This window comes from Hyla sarda, chromosome 1 (assembly GCF_029499605.1).
Source record: "Hyla sarda isolate aHylSar1 chromosome 1, aHylSar1.hap1, whole genome shotgun sequence".
In the NCBI taxonomy this organism is placed as follows: Eukaryota; Metazoa; Chordata; class Amphibia; order Anura; family Hylidae; genus Hyla; species Hyla sarda.
This window is the reverse complement of record NC_079189.1, coordinates 575,919,251-575,943,267: the sequence shown is the minus strand read 5'-3', so window position 1 is coordinate 575,943,267 and position 24,017 is coordinate 575,919,251. Positions and strand designations below refer to the sequence as shown.

Genomic DNA, 24,017 nt, shown 5'->3' with positions numbered 1-24,017 from the left:
GGAAATGTCCAGAGCATGAGTAAATCCCCATAGGGATCTATCCTGCTCTATACAGTTCTTAACAGGGACAGAGGAAGCAGCAGAGAGCACTGTGGTCAGACTGGAAAGAACTACACAACTTCCTCTGGAGCATACAGCAGCTGATAAGTGTTGGAAGGATTAAGATTTTTAAATGGATGTAACTTTCTGGCATTAGATGATTTGCCGCACATCTGCAGTAAAAATATGTGTGTGAACGCACCCTTAGGTGGATCCACAGCGTATTTGACGCCTCAGATGTGCCTGGTCGGAGTGGCAATATGTCGCTACAAGCAAGGGGGGCGGCTGCGATGTGTGCGAGTACATTGTGCATTGTGTGGCGACTCGCACACATCGCAGCCGCCCCCCCTGCTCCCTGAGCTAAGCAGAGAGCGGCCGCGATGTGTGAGTATACTGCGCATGCGCACTGCGACTCGCGCATCGCAGTGTCTGCTTGTAGCGGTGTATTGCTACTGCGAGAAGGTACATCTAAAGGCACTCTGTAGGGTCCTTCGGTGGCGGATCCGCATAATTAAATACGCTGTGGATCCGCTTGTCTGAACGCACCCTAATACTATCTTTTACTCTGAAACTTAGCAAGGAGGGGAGAAGAGGGGGGAGAGGTGCCAAGGAAACATCTATCTATCTATCTATCTATCTATCTATCTCATATCTATCTATCTATCTATCTATCTCATATCTATCTATCTATCTATCTATCTCATATCTATCTATCTATCTATCTATCTATCTCATATCTATCTATCTCATATCTATCTATCTATCTCATATCTATCTATCTATCTATCTATCTCATATCTATCTATCTATCTATCTATCTATCTCATATCTATCTATCTATCTATCTATCTATCTCATATCTATCTATCTCATATCTATCTATCTATCTCATATCTATCTATCTATCTATCTATCTCATATCTATCTATCTATCTCATATCTATCTATCTATCTCATATCTATCTCATATCTATCTATCTCATATCTATCTATCTATCTATCTATCTATCTCTCTATCTCATATCTATCTATCTCATATCTATCTATCTATCTCATATCTATCTATCTCATATCTATCTATCTATCTATCTCATATCTATCTCATATCTATCTCATATCTATCTCATATCTATCTATCTATCTCATATCTATCTATCTCATATCTATCTATCTATCTAGAAAATTCATAAAAAGCAGCACATCCAGAATAGTGAAATGGGTGCAAGTCTGTTGAACCTCGGTGCTCGCTTGAAAATGGCGGTGAGAGATCGCCGAAACGTTGTTTTTTACATCATGGAATAAATTCACGATTTTTTGGATTATACCATCGTGGTGTGCTGCCTTTATCCATTTCATATCTATCTATCTATCTATCTATCTATCTATCTCATATCTATCTATCTCATATCTATCTATCTCTCTCATATCTATCTCATATCTATCTATCTCATATTTATCTATCTATCTCATATCTATCTATCTCCTATCTATCTCATATCTATCTATCTATCTCATATCTATCTATCTCATATCTATCTATCTCTCTCATATCTATCTATCTCATATCTATCTATCTCATATTTATCTATCTATCTCATATCTATCTATCTATCTATCTCATATCTATCTATCTATCTCATATCTATCTATCTCATATTTATCTATCTATCTCATATCTATCTATCTATCTATCTATCTGTCATGTATCATAACCCCAATTTGATACCTTTTCTTTTGTATTGCAGAGACCTCCAATGAACCTCTCTTTGGTAAGGACTATGATATCATGAATATTTCCTGTATGCCATCCTCCCTGTTGTACCCGTCTCCCGGTTGGCGCAGCCTGTGTCGTATTATTGCAGTAGAACCGGGAAGTATTATTCATGCAGATTTAGCGAGATGATTTAATATCTCCATTGACTGGAGATAAGATAATAGCCGTCTATACTGTGACTCCATACACTGTATATTGTGGACAGGACTCTATGTCTACACAATCCTTTCCTGGTGGATTTCCTCTATTGGTTACACCATGTCTGACTGCACATTTAATAGATCTAGGGAGCCATTCTCTGTGTTGATGGGGGAGATTTATCAAACCTGTGTAAATTAAAAGTTGCCCATAGCAACCAATCAGATCGCTTCTTTCATTTTGCAGAGGCCTTGTTAAAAATGAAAGAAGCGATCTGATTGGTTGCTATGGGCAACTGGGAAACTTTTTCTTTGCACAGGTTTTGATAAATCTCCCCCGATGTGTACAGATTGTTTAAGGCTCATTTTGTGTCACATTTGCATAAACTCCGCCCCCACTGATCAAAAACTTGTAGAAAACAAAAACATATTGTAGACCATAATAGCAAATCTGCCCCATCATTGGAGCAGGAGATACATTGTTGCACAATAATGCAGCTTTGTTATTTAGGGTAATGTTAGGCTGTTATTTTACAGGAAGCATGTGTGATGTTTAATTGTACAAGGGATCCCATGTAGCATGTATGATGTGGCATTATACCTAGGATTACGGGCAATATGTATGATGTTGCTTTGTACCTAGGATTACGGGCAGTATGTATGATGTGGCATTATACCTGGGATTACAGGCAGTATGTATGATGTGGCATTATACCTGGGATTACAGGCAGTATGTATGATGTGGTATTATACCTGGGATTACAGGCAGTATGTATGATGTGGTATTATACCTGGGATTACGGGCAGTATGTATGATGTTGCTTTGTACCTAGGATTACGGGCAGTATGTGTGATGTGGCATTATACCTGGGATTACAGGCAGTATGTATGATGTGGTATTATACCTGGGATTACGGGCAGTATGTATGATGTTGCTTTGTACCTAGGATTACGGGCAGTATGTGTGATGTGGCATTATACCTGGGATTACAGGCAGTATGTATGATGTTGCATTATACCTGGGATTACAGGCAGTATGTATGATGTGGTATTATACCTGGGATTACAGGCAGTATGTATGATGTTGCATTATACCTGGGATTACAGGCAGTATGTATGATGTGGTATTATACCTGGGATTACGGGCAGTATGTATGATGTTGCTTTGTACCTAGGATTACGGGCAGTATGTTTGATGTGGCATTATACCTGGGATTACAGGCAGTATGTATGATGTTGCATTATACCTGGGATTACAGGCAGTATGTATGATGTGGTATTATACCTGGGATTACAGGCAGTATGTATGATGTGGTATTATACCTGGGATTACGGGCAGTATGTATGATGTTGCTTTGTACCTAGGATTACGGGCAGTATGTATGATGTGGCATTATACCTGGGATTACAGGCAGTATGTATGATGTTGCATTATACCTGGGATTACAGGCAGTATGTATGATGTGGCATTATACCTGGGATTACGGGCAGTATGTATGATGTTGCTTTATACCTGGGATTACAGGCAGTATGTATGATGTTGCTTTGTACCTAGGATTACGGGCAGTATGTATGATGTGGCATTATACCTGGGATTACAGGCAGTATGTATGATGTGGCATTATACCTGGGATTACAGGCAGTATGTATGATGTTGCTTTATACCTGGGATTACAGGCAGTATGTATGATGCTGCATTATACCTGGGATTACAGGCAGTATGTATGATGTTGCATTATACCTGGTATTACAGGCAGTATGTATGATGTTGCATTATACCTGGGATTACAGGCAGTATGTATGATGTGACATTATACCTGGGATTACGGGCAGTATGTATGATGTGGCATTGTACCTGGGATTACAGGCAGTATGTATGATGTGGCATTATACCTGGGATTACGGGCAGTATGTATGATGTTGCATTGTACCTGGGATTACAGGCAGAATGTATGATGTTGCTTTGTACCAGGAATTACTGGCAGTATGTATGATGTTGCATTATACCTGGGATTACAGACAGTATGTATGATGTTGCATTATACCTGGGATTACAGGCAGTATGTATGATGTGGCATTATACCTGGGATTACAGGCAGTATGTATGATGTGGCATTATACCTGGGATTACAGGCAGTATGTATGATGTTGCATTATACCTGGGATTACCGGCAGTATGTATGATGTGGCATTATACCTGGGATTACAGGCAGTATGTATGATGTTGCATTATACCTGGGATTATGGACAGTATGTATGATGTTACATTATACCTGGGATTACAGGCAATATGTATGATGTTGCATTATACCTGGGATTACAGGCAGTATGTATGATGTTGCATTATACCTGGGATTACAGGCAGTATGTATGATGTTGAATTATACCTGGGATTACAGACAGTATGTATGATGTGGCATTATACCTAGGATTACGGGCAGTATGTATGATGTGGCATTATACCTGGGATTACAGGCAGTATGTATGATGTTGCATTATAACTGGGATTACAGGCAGTATGTATGATGTTGCATTATACCTGGGATTACAGGCAGTATGTATGATGTGGCATTATACCTGGGATTACGGGCAGTATGTATGATGTTGCATTATACCTGGGATTACAGGCAGTATGTATGATGTGGCATTATACCTAGGATTACAGGCAGTATGTATGATGTTGCATTATACCTGGGATTACAGGCAGAATGTATGATGTTGCATTATACCTGGGATTACAGGCAGTATGTATGATGTTGCATTATAACTGGGATTACGGGCAGTATGTATGATGTTGCATTATACCTGGGATTACAGGCAGTATGTATGATGTTGCTTTGTACCTGGGATTACAGACAGTATGTATGATGTTGCTTTATACCTGAGATTACAGGCAGTATGTATGATGTGGCATTATACCTGGGATTACAGACAGTATGTATGATGTTGCTTTATACCTGAGATTACAGGCAGTATGTATGATGTGGCATTATACCTGGGATTACGGGCAGTATGTATGATGTTGCATTGTACCTGGGATTACAGGCAGTATGTATGATGTTGCTTTGTACCAGGAATTACAGGCAGTATGTATGATGTTGCATTATACCTGGGATTACAGACAGTATGTATGATGTTGCATTATACCTGGGATTACAGGCAGTATGTATGATGTGGCATTATACCTGGGATTACAGGCAGTATGTATGATGTGGCATTATACCTGGGATTACAGGCAGTATGTATGATGTTGCATTATACCTGGGATTACCGGCAGTATGTATGATGTGGCATTATACCTGGGATTACAGGCAGTATGTATGATGTTGCATTATACCTGGGATTATGGACAGTATGTATGATGTTACATTATACCTGGGATTACAGGCAGTATGTATGATGTTGCATTATACCTGGGATTACAGGCAGTATGTATGATGTTGAATTATACCTGGGATTACAGACAGTATGTATGATGTTGCATTATATCTGGTATTACAGGCAGTATGTATGATGTTGCATTATACCTGTGATTACAGGCAGTATGTATGATGCTGCATTATACCTGGGATTACAGACAGTATGTATGATGTTGCTTTGTACCTGGGATTACAGGCAGTATGTATGATGTTGCATTATAACTGGGATTACAGACAGTATGTATGATGTTGCATTATACCTGGGATTACAGGCAGTATGTATGATGTTGCATTATACCTGGGATTACAGGCAGTATGTATGATGCTGCATTATACCTGGGATTACAGACAGTATGTATGATGTTGCTTTGTACCTGGGATTACAGGCAGTATGTATGATGTTGCATTATAACTGGGATTACAGACAGTATGTATGATGTTGCATTATACCTGGGATTACAGGCAGTATGTATGATGTTGCATTATACCTGGGATTACAGGCAGTATGTATGATGTTGCATTGTACCTGGGGTTACAGACAGTATGTATGATGTTGCATTATACCTGGGATTACAGGCAGTATGTATGATGTTGCTTTGTACCTGGGATTACAGGCAGTATGTATGATGTGGCATTATACCTGGGATTACAGGCAGTATGTATGATGTTGCATTATACCTGAGATTACAGGCAGTATGTATGATGTTGCATTATACCTGGGATTACAGGAAGTATGTATGATGTTGCATTATACCTGGGATTACAGGCAGTATGTATGATGTTGCATAATACCTGGGATTACAGGCAGTTTGCATGATGTTGCATTATACCTGGGATTACAGGCAGTATGCATGATGTTGCATTGCACCCAGTGTGAATACAGGTTACACGTGTGATGTTGCATCATATCCATAATTACTTAGATTAGTGTTTCCCAACCAGGGTGCCTCCAGCTGTTGCAAAACTACCATAGGCTGTTCAGGCATGCTGGGAGTTATAGTTTTGCAACAGATGCAGGCACCCTAGTTGGGAAACACTGTGCATCCTAGGACTATATTGATGTTGCATTGGGAATACTGCTGAGGCACTGTATCCAGGATTACATAGATGTTGCACTGTACACAGGATTATATTAATGTTGCACCATAGCTAGGATTCTATTGATGGTGCATTGTATCTGGCATTACATACAATAGCTGTGATGTTGCACTGTGTTTGGGGTGACATGCAGCACGTGTGATGTTGCGCTGTGTTTGGGGTGACATGCAGCACGTGTGATGTTGCAGTGTGTTTGGGGTGACATGCAGCACGTGTGATGTTGCGCTGTGTTTGGGGTGACATGCAGCACATGGGATGTTGCGCTGTGTTTGGGGTGACATGCAGCACATGGGATGTTGCGCTGTGTTTGGGGTGACATGCAGCACGTGTGATGTTGCAGTGTGTTTGGGGTGACATGCAGCACGTGTGATGTTGCAGTGTGTTTGGGGTGACATGCAGCACTTGTGATGTTGCAGTGTGTTTGGGGTGGCATGCAGCACGTGTGATGTTGCAGTGTGTTTGGGGTGACATGCAGCACGTGGGATGTTGCACTGTGTTTGGGGTGACATGCAGCACGTGGGATGTTGCGCTGTGTTTGGGGTGACATGCAGCACATGGGATGTTGCGCTGTGTTTGGGGTGACATGCAGCACGTGTGATGTTGCAGTGTGTTTGGGGTGACATGCAGCACGTGTGATGTTGCACTGTGTTTGGGGTGACATGCAGCACGTGTGATGTTGCACTGTGTTTGGGGTGACATGCAGCACGTGGGATGTTGCGCTGTGTTTGGGGTGACATGCAGCACATGGGATGTTGCGCTGTGTTTGGGGTGACATGCAGCACGTGTGATGTTGCAGTGTGTTTGGGGTGACATGCAGCACGTGGGATGTTGCGCTGTGTTTGGGGTGACATGCAGCACGTGGGATGTTGCGCTGTGTTTGGGGTGACATGCAGCACGTGGGATGTTGCTGTGTGTTTGGGGGACATGCAGCACGTGGGATGTTGCGCTGTGTTTTGGGTGACATGCAACACGTGGGATGTTGCGCTGTGTTTGGGGGACATGCAGCATGTGTGATGTTGCGCTGTGTTTGGGGGGACATGCAGCACGTGTGATGTTGCAGTGTGTTTGGGGTGACATGCAGCACGTGGGATGTTGCGCTGTGTTTGAGGTGACATGCAGCACGTGGGATGTTGCTGTGTGTTTGGGGGACATGCAGCACGTGGGATGTTGCGCTGTGTTTTGGGTGACATGCAACACGTGGGATGTTGCGCTGTGTTTGGGGGACATGCAGCACGTGTGATGTTGCGCTGTGTTTGGGGGGACATGCAGCACGTGGGATGTTGCGCTGTGTTTGGGGGACATGCAGCACGTGTGATGTTGCAGTGTGTTTGGGGTGACATGCAGCACGTGTGATGTTGCGCTGTGTTTGGAGTGACATGCAGCACGTGTGATGTTGCAGTGTGTTTGGGGTGACATGCAGCACGTGTGATGTTGCGCTGTGTTTGGAGTGACATGCAGCACGTGTGATGTTGCAGTGTGTTTGGGGTGACATGCAGCACGTGTGATGTTGCGCTGTGTTTGGAGTGACATGCAGCACGTGTGATGTTGCAGTGTGTTTGGGGTGACATGCAGCACGTGTGATGTTGCGCTGTGTTTGGAGTGACATGCAGCACGTGTGATGTTGCAGTGTGTTTGGGGTGACATGCAGCACGTGTGATGTTGCGCTGTGTTTGGAGTGACATGCAGCACGTGTGATGTTGCAGTGTGTTTGGGGTGACATGCAGCACATGGGATGTTGCACTGTATTGGAGACCTCGTGGCTTATTGACCCAATCTGATTGTGTCTCTTTCCAGCGACGGACAAAGTAGCATTGCTGATCGGGAACATGTCTTACAAGAACCACAGCCAGCTAAAAGCCCCAATGGTGGATGTGTATGAACTCACAAACCTGCTGCGTCAGCTCGACTTCAAGGTAGTGTCCCTGCTGGATCTCACCGAGGTGGAAATGAGGAACACGGTGAATGAATTCTTACTATTACTGGACAAAGGCGTTTATGGTAAAAGTCACAAAATCCTAGTGTTGCCCTATCTCTATCTATCTCATATTCTATATCTACTGTATGTATCTATCTATCTCATATTCTATATCTACTGTATCTATCTATCTATCTATCTATCTCATATTCTATATCTACTGTATGTATCTATCTATCTCATATTCTATATCTACTGTATCTATCTCATATCTATCTATCTCATATTCTATATCTACTGTATGTATCTATCTATCTATCTATCTCATATTCTATATCTACTGTATCTATCTCATATCTATCTATCTCTCATATTCTATATCTACTGTATCTATCTCATATCTATCTATCTCATATTCTATATCTACTGTATCTATCTATCTCATATCTATCTATCTCATATTCTATATCTACTGTATCTATCTCATATCTATCTCATATCTATCTATATATCTCATATCTATCATCTATCTATCTCATATCTATCTATCTCATATCTATCTATCTATCTATCTATCTCATATCTATCTATCTCATATTCTATATCTACTGTATGTATCTCATATCTATCTCATATCTATCTATCTATCTATCTATCTATCTATCTATCTCATATCTATCATCTATCTATCTCATATCTATCTATCTCATATCCATCTATCTATCTATATATCTATCTATCTATCTATCTATCAATCTATATATCTATCTCGTATCTATCTATCAATCATCTATCTATCTCATATTCTATATCTATCTATCTGTGGTGAGGGTGTGATGAGGGCAGATGTTATTACCCTAGGGGCAGATGGCATTAACCCCTTGTGTTCGTGACGCCTGGGTATGGTTTTACCTCTACACCACCCGAAGGTATGGGCAATGGATCCTGGGCTAGGCACGGGGCAAATAATGACTCTGACACCAAGTTACAAAACAACAGCAGCTTTACTGAGGCAGAAAGATGGAATATCTTTACAGCTCAGTTAGGCCCAAGGAGATGACCAGTGACTTTAGAGACTTGTGGGCTCGCTGGGACTTGTAGTGGACTTGGATTAATTGTTGAAGACCCACGCTGACTTTATACAGACTGATCTTGACTGACTTGACTAGGACTGACTAGACAGACTTCACCCAGTATATAGCTTACCAGGTTTTGAGGTTCACCTGTGGGGCACTTGGTTAGTGGATGTGTGGCTGCGTGGTAGACCTTGGGTCTCCTCAGGACACCAGACACTCTCTCAGGAATTGACTTCACTGTATCTCAGCTTAGCTTAGACTGACTAGCTAGCTCCTCCTAGGGTTTATATGGGGGAGACTCCTGATGGGTCCTAAAGGTCACCCTATAAGTCACGTGATCACTGGTACCTTCCTTTGTTACAACACTTAGTAACAATATTTAAAGGCACATATAGATAAACACAACAGTATAAACACATTATAATAGATAACACAAGGTATAATTAACCATTTACATTACATAGATTAAAGAGGGACTCAGGGCACACCGCATTAGAGTCCACCTGACAGGACAGCAAGAGTACACGGGTGCAACTCCTGTACTGGGTCACCACACATCTATCTCATATCTATCTATCTATGTTACACTCTGCGCTCTGGCCGCAAGCTCCCGCCGTGAGCGCGGTGCCACTGTGTCCCCCTGTGTCTGCCGGCGGGGCTGGGCTTCGCATTGCGGGACGCGCCCGCATGCGAATCCCAGCTTGTCACTCACCACGCTCCGCTGCCGCCTCCTCCTCCTCTGTGTCTCAGCTCCGGTGTGCGTTCCTGTCTCCTAGGACGCACAGGGGCGCCGGAGCTCTGAAATTTAAAGGGCCAGTGCGCCCATAATTAGTTGTTGCACTTGACACTACATTATAAAGTCCCTGCACCTCCCACACTTGCAGTTGGCCCAGCAGGCATAGCAGTTGAGCCACTTATCCGCATGATGCAGCAGTTGCTAACTGCTCAGCAGCAACAGCCACAACCACAGCCTCCTCCTGTTCCAGTGCTGCCTCCCGCTGCTGCAGTTTCCTCCGGAACGAAACTCCGCTTGTCTCTTCCTGAGGGGGATACCAAGTCCTGTTGTGGTATCGTGACGCAGTGCTACATGCACCTTGAACTCATGGCGGAACAGTTCCCTACGGAACGAGTAAAGGTGGCCTTCGTCATCAGTCTCTTAACTGGAAGGGCTTTGGCCTGGGCAACTCCGCTTTGGGACTGCAGTGATGCTCTCACAACCAATCTCCAGGCTTTCCTGAAGGAATTTCAAGGTGTCTTTGAGGAACCAGCCCAAGCCTCCTCAGTAGAGACTGCATTGCATAGTCTTTCGCAGGGCAACTCCTCTGTGGGCGAGTATGCCATTCAGTTTTGTACCCTGGCATCGGAGTTATCATGGAACAATGAAGCTATTTGCGCCACCTTCAAGAGAGGACTATCTAGTCATATCAAGGACGCCCTTGCTGCCCGGGAGTTGCCATCTAACTTGAATGAACTTATACACTTGGCATCCCGGATTGATATTCGTTTCTCTGAGCGACGTGAGGAACTTCGCCAAGAAAGGGAATCTGCACAACTTCGGCACTTTCCTCGTCTGGCACCTGTCTTCCAGCAACCACCGCAATCTTCTACGTTGCCTCCTGCAGTGGAGGCTATGCAGGTGGATCGGTCTTGCCTGACCCTGCAGGAAAGAATTCGCAGACGAACTGAGAATCTATGCCTTTACTGTGCCAGTGCGGATCATTTCCTAAAAGATTGTCCTCTACGTCCACAGCAACAGGGAAATGCTCGCACCTATGGTTTGTGGGAGAGGCCTCCCTAGGTGTGAATACCACCTCTCTACGCTTAAATTTGACGGTCCAGCTTTTTCATTACTCCAATGAGATTCTCTGTTCTTGCCTTCTTGGACTCAGGTTCCGCAGGAAATTTTATTGATGCCTCCCTAGTACACAGGTATCATCTTCCTGTATCTTGCTTGTTAAAGCCCTTGTACATCTCTACGGTCAATGGAGAAAGACTGGACTGTACTGTGCTATACCGCACTGAACGGTTGTCTAGGCAGGTCGGAGCGTTGCATAAGAAGAACTTGACTTTTCATGTACTCCCTCATTGTACTTCTCTCCTGCTTGGCCTCCATGCCCTGCAGTTGGATTGGAAAATTGGTGAAGTTCTTTGTTGGAGACCGCATTGCATCAACCACTGTATTCAAATACGTTTGGCTAGGTTGGAATCATCTTCTTGTCCTCTGTACGTTTGCCTTTGTTCCTTCAGGACTTTGCTGATGTCTTCAGTGAAAAACAAGCTGAAGTCCTACCACCACATCGTCCCTATGACTGTCCTATTGATTTACTGTCCGGCACCACACCTCCCCAGGGCAGAATCTACCCTTTGTCGGTCCCTGAAACTCAGGCTATGACTAATTACATCCAGGAGAATCTTCAGAAGGGATTTATCAGGAAGTCCTCTTCCCCTGCTTGAGCCGGATTCTTCTTCGTGGAAAAGAAAGACGGGTCTTTGCAACCTTGCATCGAATACCGAGGCTTGAATAAAATTACAATAAAGAACTGCTACCAACTAGCACATGTCACTGAGCCGGCTACATGTGGATGAACCAGCAATGCCAGTTAATTACCGCTGTCATATCGCCTTCTTGTTTAATTACAATGATCCATAACCTTTACCTAAATCACCAGCTGCCGGCATTGGACACTCATTTCTAGATAATTCTAGACGCCGCTTTACAGGAATATTACCTGGTAGATTTATCTCAGCTGCTAGTGCCAAAGTGATACTGCAAACTGTTATTAATCTGACTTATTATCAGGATAGATACTGATAATATAAAATTATCTATCTATATCATCTATTTTTTTTATATCAACCAATCAATTCTTCTTCTATCTATCTATCTATATCTATCTAGAAAAAAGGGATTTCTCAATAGCACTGAATTATTTGATCGTCTGTGGGGTGCCAGGATCTTCTCTAAACTAGACCTTTGTGGGGCCTATAATTTGATTCGTATACGAGAAGGGGACAAGTAAAAGACTGTTTTCAATACTCGTGAAGGACATTTAGAGTATCTAGTGATGCCATTCGTACTGCTCCAGCAGTCTACCAGGAGTTTGTCAATGACATTTTTTGTGACCTCCTATACTCCTGTCTATTTGGATGACGTTCTCATCTACTCGCCCAATCTCCACACTCATCATTCTCACCTCCGCCAAGTTTTACAGCGCCTCCAAGACAACCATCTTCATGCAAAACTTGAAAAGTGTACTTTTGAAAAGACCAGCCTTCCATTTCTGGGGTATATTGTTACCAGTCAAGGTCTACAAATGGATCCTAACAAGTTGTTTGCTGTACTGGATTGGCCTCGACCTTCTGGCTTGAAAGCGATTCAGCGCTTCCTCGGCTTTGCCAATTATTATCGGCAATTTATTCCACACTAATCCACCTTGGTTGCCCCCATTGTCTCTCTTACCAAGAAAACTACTAATCCGAAGGTCTGGACTCCTTAGGCTGAAGAAGCGGTCAAACAGTTAAAATCCGCCTTCGCTGATGCTCCTGTTTGTCAAGACCAGATCCAGGCAAGCCATTTATTTTGGAAGTGAATGCTTCTTCAGTTGGTGCAGGTGCAGTTTTGACACAAAAATCATCCAAACTGTAACAGGAAGAACTGTAACCTGCGGTTTCTTCTCTAAGACTTTCTCTCCTGCGGAGAGAAATTATACAATTGGAGATCGTGAGCTCTTGGCTATTAAGTTGGCCTTGGAAGAATGGCGTCATCTCTTGGAAGGCTCTGTACATCCGCTTACTATTTATACTGACCACAAGAACTTGCTTTATCTACAGACTGCCCATCGTCTCAACCCTTGACAGGCTTGCTGGTCTCTGTTCTATTCCAGATTTGACTTTTTTATTCACTTCTGTCCAGCAGAGAAGAATCTTCGGGCTGACATACAAGACCAAGAATCTCACCCTCAACATATTGTTCCTCCCGATCGTCTCATTTCCGCAGCACCAGCAAGTCTTCAGCACCTGCCTCCTGGGAAGACCTGCATTACTCCCCGCCTAAGACTCAGTCTTGAAATGGGGTCATTCCTCTCTGTTGGTCATGCCGGTATTCGTAAGTCCTTGCAACTCATCTCCCGACAGTATTGGTGGCCAACTCTAAAACAAGATGTCATTGACTTTGTTCGTTCCTGTTCAGTCTGTGCCCGGGACAAGACCCCTCGTGCAAAGCCTGCTTGTCTACTACATCCTTTGCCAGTTCCTGAGCTGCCCTGGACCGACATAGCAATGGACTTTATTACTGACCTTCCTTCTTTTAGCGGCAATACGATCATCTGGGTTGTTGTGGACCAATTTTCTAAAATGGCTCATTTTGTGCCCTTGCCAGGTTTACCATCTGCACCACAGCTTGCCAAGCTTTTCCTTGGTCATATCTTCCATCTCCATGGACTGCCTACTCATATTGTCTCCGACCGGGGAGTCCAGTTCGTCTCCAAGTTCTGGAGGGCCCTCTGCTCTCGTCTCCAAGTTAAATTGGACTTCTCCTCAGCTTACCACCCTTAATTCAATGGTCAAGTAGAAAGGGTGAACCAGGTCCTGGGGGACTATCTTCGCCATTTTATCTCTGCTCGCCAAGATGACTGGACCGATTTACTAACCTGGGTTCGAATTTTCTTACAACCATAGGGATTCTGAATCCACTGGGACTTCACCCTTCTTTGTGGTCTATGTTCTTCATACTCGTCCTCCTCTTCCCTTGTCTTCTTCTTCCGGAGTTCCTATGGCTGACGAACTGGTGCGGAATTTTGCCTCCATCTGGCAGAAGACTCTTCACTCCCTTCTTCATGCCATGAGCCGTATGAAGTCGCAAGCGGACAGGAAAAGACGCCCTCCTCCCGAGTTCTCTCATGGGGACAAAGTGAGGTTATCCTCCAAATATATCTGCTTTAAGGTACCCTCTTATAAACTGGGTCCACGCTTTTGGGGTCCCTATAAAGTCAAAAAATGACTTCATCCCATGGCTTAGTCCCTCCATCTGTCCTACTCTCTCCGGATCCTGAATTCCTTCCATGTCTCCCTCTTGAAGCCTGTCATCCACAATAATTTTTCTCAAAAGGACATCTCGCCTTCCTCCTGATGTTTTTGCTGATAAGGAAACTTATCAGCTACCTCTGATGTTTTTGCTGATAAGGAAATCTTAGACTCAAGCTGGTGAGAGAAAAACGCTTCTTTCTTGTGGATTGGGAAGGATTTGGTCCAGAGGAGAGGTCTTGGGAACCACAGGACAATATCTTGGACCAGGACCTTCTCAAAAATTTTCTGAACCACAAGAGGAGGGGAAGACCAAACGGGAGGGGGGTACTGTTACACTCTGCACTCCGGCTGTGAGCACGGTGTCCCTGTGTCCCCGTCTGCCAGTGGGGCTGGAATTCGCATCGCGGGACACGCCCGCTTGCGAATCCCAGCCCGTCACTCACCACGCTCTGCTGCCGCCTCCTCCTCTGTGTCTTAGCTCCGGCGCGCACGTCCCCGTCTCCTAGGGCAAGAGCCGGTGCTCTGAAATTTAAAGGGCCCGTGCGCCCATAATTAGTTGTTGCACCTGACACTACATTATAAAGGCCCTGCACCTCCCACACTTCCCTGCCAGATCTTCAGTGCCCCTAGCCTAAGATTAAGCATTCTGCATTCCATATTGCCTGTTTGCCTTATCCGTGTATCCAGACCTTCCCGCTACGTTATTTGACTTTGCACCTTTGTCGCCTGCCTTGACCTTCTGCTACGTTTGACTACGCTACTGCCTTATCCTTCGGCACCTTGCCTTGCCCAGCTACCTGTGTGGTCGAGCCGTGTCGGGGGTAGCGACCTGGGTGTCACCTGTTGCTGCAAGCCCATCCTGCCTTGCGGCGGGCTCTGGTGAAGACCAGCGGCACCTTAGACACTGCTCCCAGATACGGTCCAAGTCATCAGCCACACAGGTTAGAGGATCCACATCCAGCTCCGTAACTATCTATCTATCTTATGTCTATCTGCTTATATATTACCATGCACGGCCATTCAGACCCATCATATACACCACGTCACTCATTGCCACGCTTACTTCCTGTGGTTTTGTTTTGCAAGATACTGTAGACAGATAAATTATTTTGCTTCCCTCTTTTCTGGGGTTGTACAAAGATTGTTCTGTTTTTGCCATTTCTTTTTTTTTTTGCTTATTGATTTGTGTCATGTATTTGCATGCACTGCCGCTCGCTTTACTAAGTAAGCAAGTTATCTTACTCCCTCATACTATGAAACTATCTAAAATCTGTGGGAGGTCTGGAACAATACCGACATGACGCAGTCACTAGGGCGTGACTCATTTTTTAGGAGATAACCAGTTCCTTATTGTTAGCCAGTTCTGCTCATATTCCATGGTATCTTTAAGATAAGGTGGCCAAACTTACCAACCATGAAAGGGAAGGCATGAATTATTTTCGAAAAACCGTTATAATAAATTCCAGGTTTACATTGGAACCCCCTTCTTTTAGGCATGTTATTGATTTAAATGGCTATTGTGTAACTCTTCATTTCCCCTGTGGAGGCACTGCAGGGACATTAACTAGTTGCATTAAAAGCTACCTGAGTGGTCAAAACTAGAGATGTGTCAAAAGTTTTGATTGGTCGGTGTACAGACCCCAAATGATCGCTATAACTAGCACAGATAGCACGCCGCTGAGTGCCGCTTCTCCTTGCTCTCTTTGCACGCAACCACAGTCGGTCCTCTAGACGTACATAATGAAAACTTCTTCTAGCTTGTTCTATTGATTGATAGGGGTCAATAAAAAGTTTGACATGTCCCTAGGACAGTGTTTCCCAACCAGTGTGCCTCCAGCTGTTGCAAAACTACAACTCTCAGCATGCCCAGACAGCCAACTGGAGTTGCAGTTTTGCAACCGCTGTAGGCACGTGGGTTGGGATACACTGCAGTAGAATTGTCTTTCTCTTCTTACATGTATTTATCATTTATCTTTTATTTTTACTTTCTTGTAACCTAAGTTTCCTGTTTTTGTAATTTTTTTCTTTTATCTGCTGAGCGGTGTAGATTTCAGGAAACGCAAGGCTCCTTTAAGAAAGGCAGACTGCTGCCCAACACAAGTGCCATTTGCCCGTTTGATGGTTGCTCTCTGGGTCTTTTATATGGGGCAATAATAATCGTTGTGTAAAATAATTGCCCCAGGTAAATGACCTTTGAGGGAGTACTCCGTCCCTAAGACATCTTATCCCCTATCCAAAGGATCACATGTAGTTACCTGGTTATACAGGTTAATAGTGTGGATGACTCTCATTAAAACACTCTTTACCTGAAGAAAATCTGTTCAGTGATTTTTGAGAAATCTTCAGCGTTGCTAATATGCTAATTATCATCTGTGCGCGATGGAGGAGGGATCTGCGGGTTCTAGTAATCCTTCCTCCATCCCCTGTGACTAGCTATCCCCTCCTGTTTGACTTGCAGGATTGCTGTACTACGCTGGTCATGGTTATGAAAACTTTGGAAACAGCTTTATGGTTCCTATTGATGCACCGAAGCCTTACGGATCTTCAAACTGCTTATGTGTTCAAAGAATCCTAAAACTAATGCAAGAAAAAGAGACTGGACTCAATGTATTTCTACTGGACATGTGCCGCAAAAGGTAAGTCAATATTTCCCCTGTTGTGTCCATCATCCCAAAATGTACCGTACAACCAATACATCTGTAAAGCACTGGAGGAAAACAATTGGCACAATGTCTGTGCAAATATGACCCGCCATACTCTCTGGGCCTTGTATGTGCCCTGATTCTGGTTGAATGGGTAGCCTTGTCAATGGTTGGAGAAGAGATATATGTACAGTGGTCCCTCAAGTTCAATATGATTTGGTTCCAGAACGACCATTGTATGTTGAAACCATTGCATGAAGAGCCCATAACTCTATGGAAACCTGGTAATTGGTTCTGAAGCCCAAAATGTCATCCAAAAATAGGAAAAATTAGTATTAAAGAAAAATAAGTAGATAACTAATACAGATAAAGCAAGTCCTTACATATAAAAGTAATGGTGGGGCTGTATACAAAAATACAAAAACAGAGCTTCCTATTGGGCAGTATGTTTGCACTAGGTGGAAGAAATAGGTGGATATGAATGATGATCTCACCTTGCAAGGTTGTGTTGGCACACAGCAACCTTGTGGACGTCTGGTAGATATGATCCCTTTGGATATTGTTTGCGGTGCAGCCGTCCGGGTTGCTCGAGATGTGTGGCAGCACACTCGATAAGCTGGTTTGCGGGGTCTGGAAAAAATGATTTTGCCATGCATGCCATAATCATTGATAAAGAGGTGCAAGACCTCGAAATGCGTCTGATACGGCAATAAAGAACACTTTTAAATAACTGAGACTCACCACATCTTTATTCCATCTACGGTTGGCGCCGAACATCCCGGGAACCTTTTTTCCAAACATATAAAAGTAAGAAAGATCTGCTGGGAGCTGTAAATCACTGTCTATGTAGAGGACAGGAGCTTCTTCAGGGTCCTGTACAGAACACACAGTGTCCCAAAAAAAGTAACATAAAGCAGCTAACCCTGGCACAGGTAAAGAGTAGTACAGAACTTGTAGTACCCCCTGTACTGTAGGGGGCACTACCAGATACCAGCCAGTGCATGCACTTCTGTAGTACAGGTGTTTTACCAGAGTGTTCTTTTAGCCATTGACGCGTTTCACAGATCTAGACTGTCTGTAGCATTGTATGTGCAGTCTGGTTATGTTACAATACTCCAGAAAAGACAGGAAATATTGTAACCTGAAGCCATTGTAATTTGAGGAACCACTGTATAGGTATTTGAGTGTAAAGCCGTCCATACACTGGCTGACCATCTCATATGTATGGGGGTGGTATGATTCTTATCATCAGTGTCTGATCGTTGTGGGTCCAACCAATGGCACCCCCACTGTATCCTGTAGATAGGTGATGAGTGCTGTTGGTGCAAAAACCTCACACCACTTTCATGCTGCCTGAACCACGAGTCATAAGGGCAGTCCCAGGTAGCTTTTGCCTGCCTCATTGGCCTGGATAGATCCCTCACCAAACAGGAAGAGATCTATCAATCAAAACTGGGGCAGGGAGAAGCCGAAAGGGACGGCCCCGATGACTAGGGATTCAGGCAGCATGAAAGTAATGACAGGTTCCCTCTAGATGTACTTTGGATATTTTACGTCCTTCGTCATAATATCTTTTATTACAGGAACCAGTATGATGATACCATCTTAATACCAGATAACCTGAAGGTGACAGCGAACATTGTCTTTGGATACGCCACGTAAGTTCTTCTCGCTTGTCCTGAATGTCACATGCAGCTAGGTATCAATATATTTACTATTTTAATACTTTATCCTTTGCACTGTGCATAGCAAAGTTAAGGGTGAGCCCCACCACCCACCAGGATCTCTGTCAAGTGTTTTCTATTAAATTTGATTTCCACTATAAGATAATAAACAATAATAATTCTGGCTATACATCTAGTATTGGGAGCCACAACATCCAGTGAGCTGCCTTAGTGGTGGTAACTAACATAACAGTCATATCAAGCAGGGAAAAAACTGCGCTAAAATCATCATATTCAGCTGGCTGTTTTCTAATGTGTATTGGGACCTTTAGCTGCTCATAATAAGTATTGATCTTGGCCACCAAGTCTTCTGTTTCTTTGTGGAGTTTTATTGTAGCATTCCCATACAATCCCATGCCTATACCTAGCAATACCTAGTGTGAACTGATCAGAAGTCTACCTAATTGGCCCCTAGGGTTCTGTTCACACTAAAGGAAGCAGGTTGGTGATACGATCTGATTGGCCAGGGAATGAATTGCATGAATTTGAGTCTAGTTAATGAGGATTTCATCTAGGTGCCAGGGGGCAGAGGCATTTGAAATACAACATTCCGATCTAGCAAATGGCATTTTTATGAAGTTTCTCAAGAAACGATTATTAGAAGATAAGAAGATCACCGTTCTGTTGGATGAAGTGGGAGAAGGTGAGAACGTGATTCATTCAGAGGTCACACTCAGACCTCTATAGTTGTGCAGGAGTTTTAACATGTGTACTGCAGTTACAATACCCCTATGGGTATGGTGATCTTAAAGGAAAACGGTCCCCCCGTTCACCCACACTAAACCCAATACACCGGGTTATAGCGCGGGTGAACAGGAGACCGATGCAGGCTCTCTGACTAATATACATACCTGCAGTCTTTTCTCAATTGCTTGCTGGAGACAGGCCCGCCGGCTGGATTTGAATATTCATGGTCACTGGTCATGTAAGCGCTCAGTAGGCACAAGCACTCACGGGACCAGCGACCATGAATATTCAAATCCAGCCGGCGGGCCTGTCTCCAGTGCGCAATTCAGAGAAGACAGAAGAGGACCGTAAGAGGGACCAGACTGCAGGTATGTATATTAGTCAGAGACCCTGCACCGGTGTTCTGTTCACCTGCACTATAACCCGGTGTATTAGGTTTAGTGTGGGTGAATGGGTCACCGTTTTCCTTTAAAGCGGTATTATAGGGTTTTCTTCTTCAGCCTTCCTGCCTATGATGCCAAGTTATAATACTGTGTAATATGCTTCTATTACCTCCGTGCACTGCTTTGTCCCACACCCGGAAGTGCTGTAGGGCAAATCTTTTTATGTTACTGTTGCCTCTGATCTTTCCCAGCATTCCATGCGATCAGAGACAATATGACAAAAGTCACATGGTCTTCAGGTCATGGCTATGCTGCAGTGGGTGAGAAGATAGCGTTATTTCAGTAAATCCCCCCCACCCTACTATTCTGCCACCTACTGCAGCATAGCTACACCCCCTGGAGACCAGCCTCACAAGTCTCCCCCTCAACATATGATGTTAGCAGAGAGAAAGATCCTTTTGTTCTCTGAGAGGGGAGTCTGGCAGCGGCTTATCTCTAATCAGAATACTGGAGCACTCTACTGATTCATGTTTACAAGGGGGGATAGGGAGAAATAATTTTGGTTGAAAAAATGTTTGGCCAACAGCTCCCTTATGTGGCTAAACCTACCCCATTTCCCCCAAGCTAACCACTGCACAAGGAAATATAACACTATCCATTTACTATTCATTCCATCTATTGTTTGTTTTTTATAGATATGGGGCGCTGTCTGCTTACCAAAGGAATGCAGGCTCTAGAAATCCGCAGCAGCCTGTCCGCCAGGAGGGCGCTTACTGATCCCATACAGCACAAGGCATGTTCTCCAGAGTCCTTGGCAAGAAATCTGCAGTGGGAGAAGGCAAATGGTGAGATCTGTGAAACATATTTATGTATCAAGAACGAAAATGTTATACAGTATGAATACTTGCCCGGACTTCTAGAAGTCCCCTGAAATAGGAAACATCTCTTTGGCTACCAGAAAAGCAAACAAATACACTCCTCAACACTGAAATTGGGACACCAAGAAGGACAAACCATAAGGTTATTGTCACGATGCCGGCTGGCAGGTAGTGGATCCTCTGTGCCAGAGAGGGATTGGCGTGGACCGTGCTAGTGGATCGGTTCTAAGTCACTACTGGTTTTCACCAGAGCCCGCCGCAAAGCGGGATGGTCTTGCTGCGGCGGTAGTGACCATGTCGTATCCACTAGCAACGGCTCAACCTCTCTGACTGCTGAAGATAGGCGCGGTACAAGGGAGTAGACAGAAGCAAGGTCGGACGTAGCAGAAGGTCGGGGCAGGCAGCAAGGATCGTAGTCGGGGGCAACGGCAGGAGGTCTGGAACACAGGCTAGGAACACACAAGGAAACGCTTTCACTGGCACAATGGCAACAAGATCCGGCGAGGGAGTGAAGGTGAACACACTAATTGGAACCACTGCGCCAATCAGCGGCGCAGTGGCCCTTTAAATCGCAGAGACCCGGCGCGCGCGCGCCCTAGGGAGCGGGGCCGCGCGCGCCGGGACAGGACAGACGGAGAGCGAGTCAGGTACGGGAGCCGGGATGCGCATCGCGAGCGGGCGCTACCCGCATCGCGAATCGCATCCCGGCTGGAGACGGTATCGCAGCGCACCGGGTCAGTGGAGCTGCCCGGAGCGCTGCGGTAGCGAGAGAGAAGCGAGCGCTCCGGGGAGGAGCGGGGACCCGGAGCGCTCGGCGTAACAGTACCCCCCCCCTTGGGTCTCCCCCTCTTCTTAGAGCCTGAGAACCTGAGGAGCAGACTTTTGTCTAGGATGTTGTCCTCAGGTTCCCAGGATCTCTCTTCAGGTCCACAGCCCTCCCAATCCACCAAAAAGAACCTTTTTCCTCTGACCGTCTTGGAGGCCAGTATCTCTTTCACTGAGAAGACGTCAGAAGAACCGGAGACAGGAGTGGGAGAAACTAATTTGGGAGAGAAACGGTTGATGATGAGTGGTTTAAGAAGAGAGACATGAAAGGCATTAGGAATACGGAGAGAAGGAGGAAGAAGAAGTTTGTAAGAGACAGGATTAATTTGGCACAAGACTTTGAAAGGACCAAGATAGCGTGGACCCAGTTTGTAACTGGGGACACGAAAGCGGACATATTTAGCGGAGAGCCATACCTTGTCTCCGGGAGCAAAAATGGGAGGAGCTCTTCTTTTCTTATCGGCAAACTTTTTCATGCGAGATGAAGCCTGTAAAAGAGAATCTTGGGTCTCTTTCCATATGGTGGAAAGATCACGAGTCACTTCATCTACAGCGGGCAAACCAGAGGGCAAGGGAGTAGGGAGGGGGGGAAGAGGGTGACGGCCGTACACCACGAAAAATGGGGATTTGGAGGAAGATTTAGAGACTCTAAAGTTATACGAGAATTCGGCCCATGGTAGAAGATCTGCCCAATCATCCTGGCGGGAGGAAACAAAATGTCGTAAATAATCACCCAAGACCTGGTTAATTCTTTCTACTTGTCCATTGGATTGAGGATGATATGCAGAAGAAAAGTTTAATTTAATCTTGAGTTGTTTACAGAGAGCCCTCCAGAATTTTGACACGAATTGGACGCCTCTATCCGAGACTATCTGTGTGGGCAACCCGTGAAGACGAAAAATGTGTACAAAAAATTGTTTAGCCAACTGAGGCGCTGAAGGAAGACCAGGAAGAGGGATGAAATGTGCCATCTTGGAGAATCGATCAACGACCACCCAAACAACAGTGTTGCCACGGGATGGGGGTAGGTCTGTAATAAAATCCATACCAATCAGAGACCAAGGCTGTTCGGGGACAGGCAGAGGATGAAGAAAACCAGCGGGCTTCTGGCGAGGAGTCTTATCCCGGGCACAGACAGTGCAGGCTCGCACAAAGTCCACGACATCCGTCTCCAGAGTCGGCCACCAATAGAAGCGAGAGATGAGTTGCACAGATTTCTTGATGCCTGCATGACCTGCGAGATGGGAGGAGTGACCCCATTTGAGGATTCCGAGGCGTTGGCGTGGAGAGACGAAGGTCTTTCCTGGAGGAGTTTGCCTGATGGAGGCTGGAGAAGTGGAAATCAGGCAGTCAGGAGGAATGATGTGTTGCGGAGAGAGTTCAACTTCCGAGGCATCCGAGGAACGAGAGAGAGCATCGGCCCTAATGTTCTTATCGGCAGGCCGAAAGTGAATTTCAAAATTAAATCGGGCAAAGAACAGAGACCACCTGGCCTGGCGAGGATTCAGCCGTTGGGCAGACTGGAGATAGGAGAGGTTCTTGTGATCGGTGTAAATAATAACTGGAAATCTTGATCCCTCCAGCAGATGCCTCCATTCCTCAAGTGCTAATTGAATGGCTAGAAGCTCTCGATCCCCGATGGAGTAGTTCCTCTCCGCCGGAGAGAAGGTCCTAGAAAAAAAACCACAAGTAACAGCATGCCCGGAAGAATTTTTTTGTAGAAGGACCGCTCCAGCTCCTACAGAGGAGGCATCAACCTCCAATAGGAAGGGTTTAGATGGGTCAGGTCTGGAGAGCACGGGAGCCGAAGAAAAGGCAGACTTGAGCCGTTTAAAGGCGTCTTCCGCTTGAGGAGGCCAAGACTTGGGATTGGCATTTTTTTTGGTTAAAGCCACGATAGGGGCCACAACGGTAGAAAAATGTGGAATAAATTGCCTGTAATAATTGGCGAACCCCAAAAAACGTTGGATAGCACGGAGTCCGGAGGGGCGTGGCCAATCTAAGACGGCAGAGAGTTTGTCTGGATCCATTTGTAGTCCCTGGCCAGAGACCAAGTATCCTAGGAAAGGAAGAGATTGGCATTCAAACAGACATTTCTCTATCTTGGCATAAAGTTGATTGTCACGAAGTCTCTGAAGAACCATACGGACATGCTGGCGGTGTTCTTCTAGATTGGCAGAAAAAATCAGGATATCGTCCAGATATACAACAACACAGGAGTATAAGAGATCACGAAAAATTTCATTAACAAAGTCTTGGAAGACGGCAGGGGCGTTGCACAGGCCAAAGGGCATGACCAGATACTCAAAGTGTCCATCTCTAGTGTTAAATGCCGTTTTCCATTCATCCCCCTCTCTGATGCGGATGAGATTATAAGCACCTCTTAAGTCCAGTT

At 44.8% G+C, this 24,017-nt stretch overlaps 2 protein-coding genes across 7 annotated transcripts in view; one reads left to right on the top strand and one right to left on the bottom strand.

Annotated features, from left to right (window-relative positions):
• The window catches only part of ALPK2 (alpha kinase 2), a 281,066-nt gene extending 260,309 nt beyond the window's left edge, over positions 1-20,757 (bottom strand). For 2 of the 3 annotated variants that reach the window (XR_008848519.1, XM_056544329.1), the window contains exons 1-3: positions 20,637-20,757; positions 17,867-17,998; positions 17,620-17,755 (exon numbers count right to left, since the gene is read on the bottom strand). The gene's annotated coding sequence lies outside the window, so the exon portion shown is untranslated. Of the gene's footprint in view, positions 1-10,170; positions 10,363-17,619; positions 17,756-17,866; positions 17,999-20,636 lie in introns of those variants that run through there. The other variant, XM_056544340.1, reaches the window with a different exon arrangement.
• The window catches only part of MALT1 (MALT1 paracaspase), a 134,202-nt gene that overhangs the window by 94,922 nt on the left and 15,263 nt on the right, over positions 1-24,017 (top strand). For all 4 annotated transcript variants that reach the window (XM_056544430.1, XM_056544420.1, XM_056544438.1 and 1 more), the window contains 6 exons: positions 1,785-1,808; positions 8,262-8,465; positions 16,942-17,119; positions 18,709-18,783; positions 19,365-19,492; positions 20,615-20,764. In XM_056544430.1, coding sequence (XP_056400405.1) covers positions 1,785-1,808; positions 8,262-8,465; positions 16,942-17,119; positions 18,709-18,783; positions 19,365-19,492; positions 20,615-20,764 — 759 coding nt within the window. The remainder of the gene's footprint in view (positions 1-1,784; positions 1,809-8,261; positions 8,466-16,941; positions 17,120-18,708; positions 18,784-19,364; positions 19,493-20,614; positions 20,765-24,017) is intronic.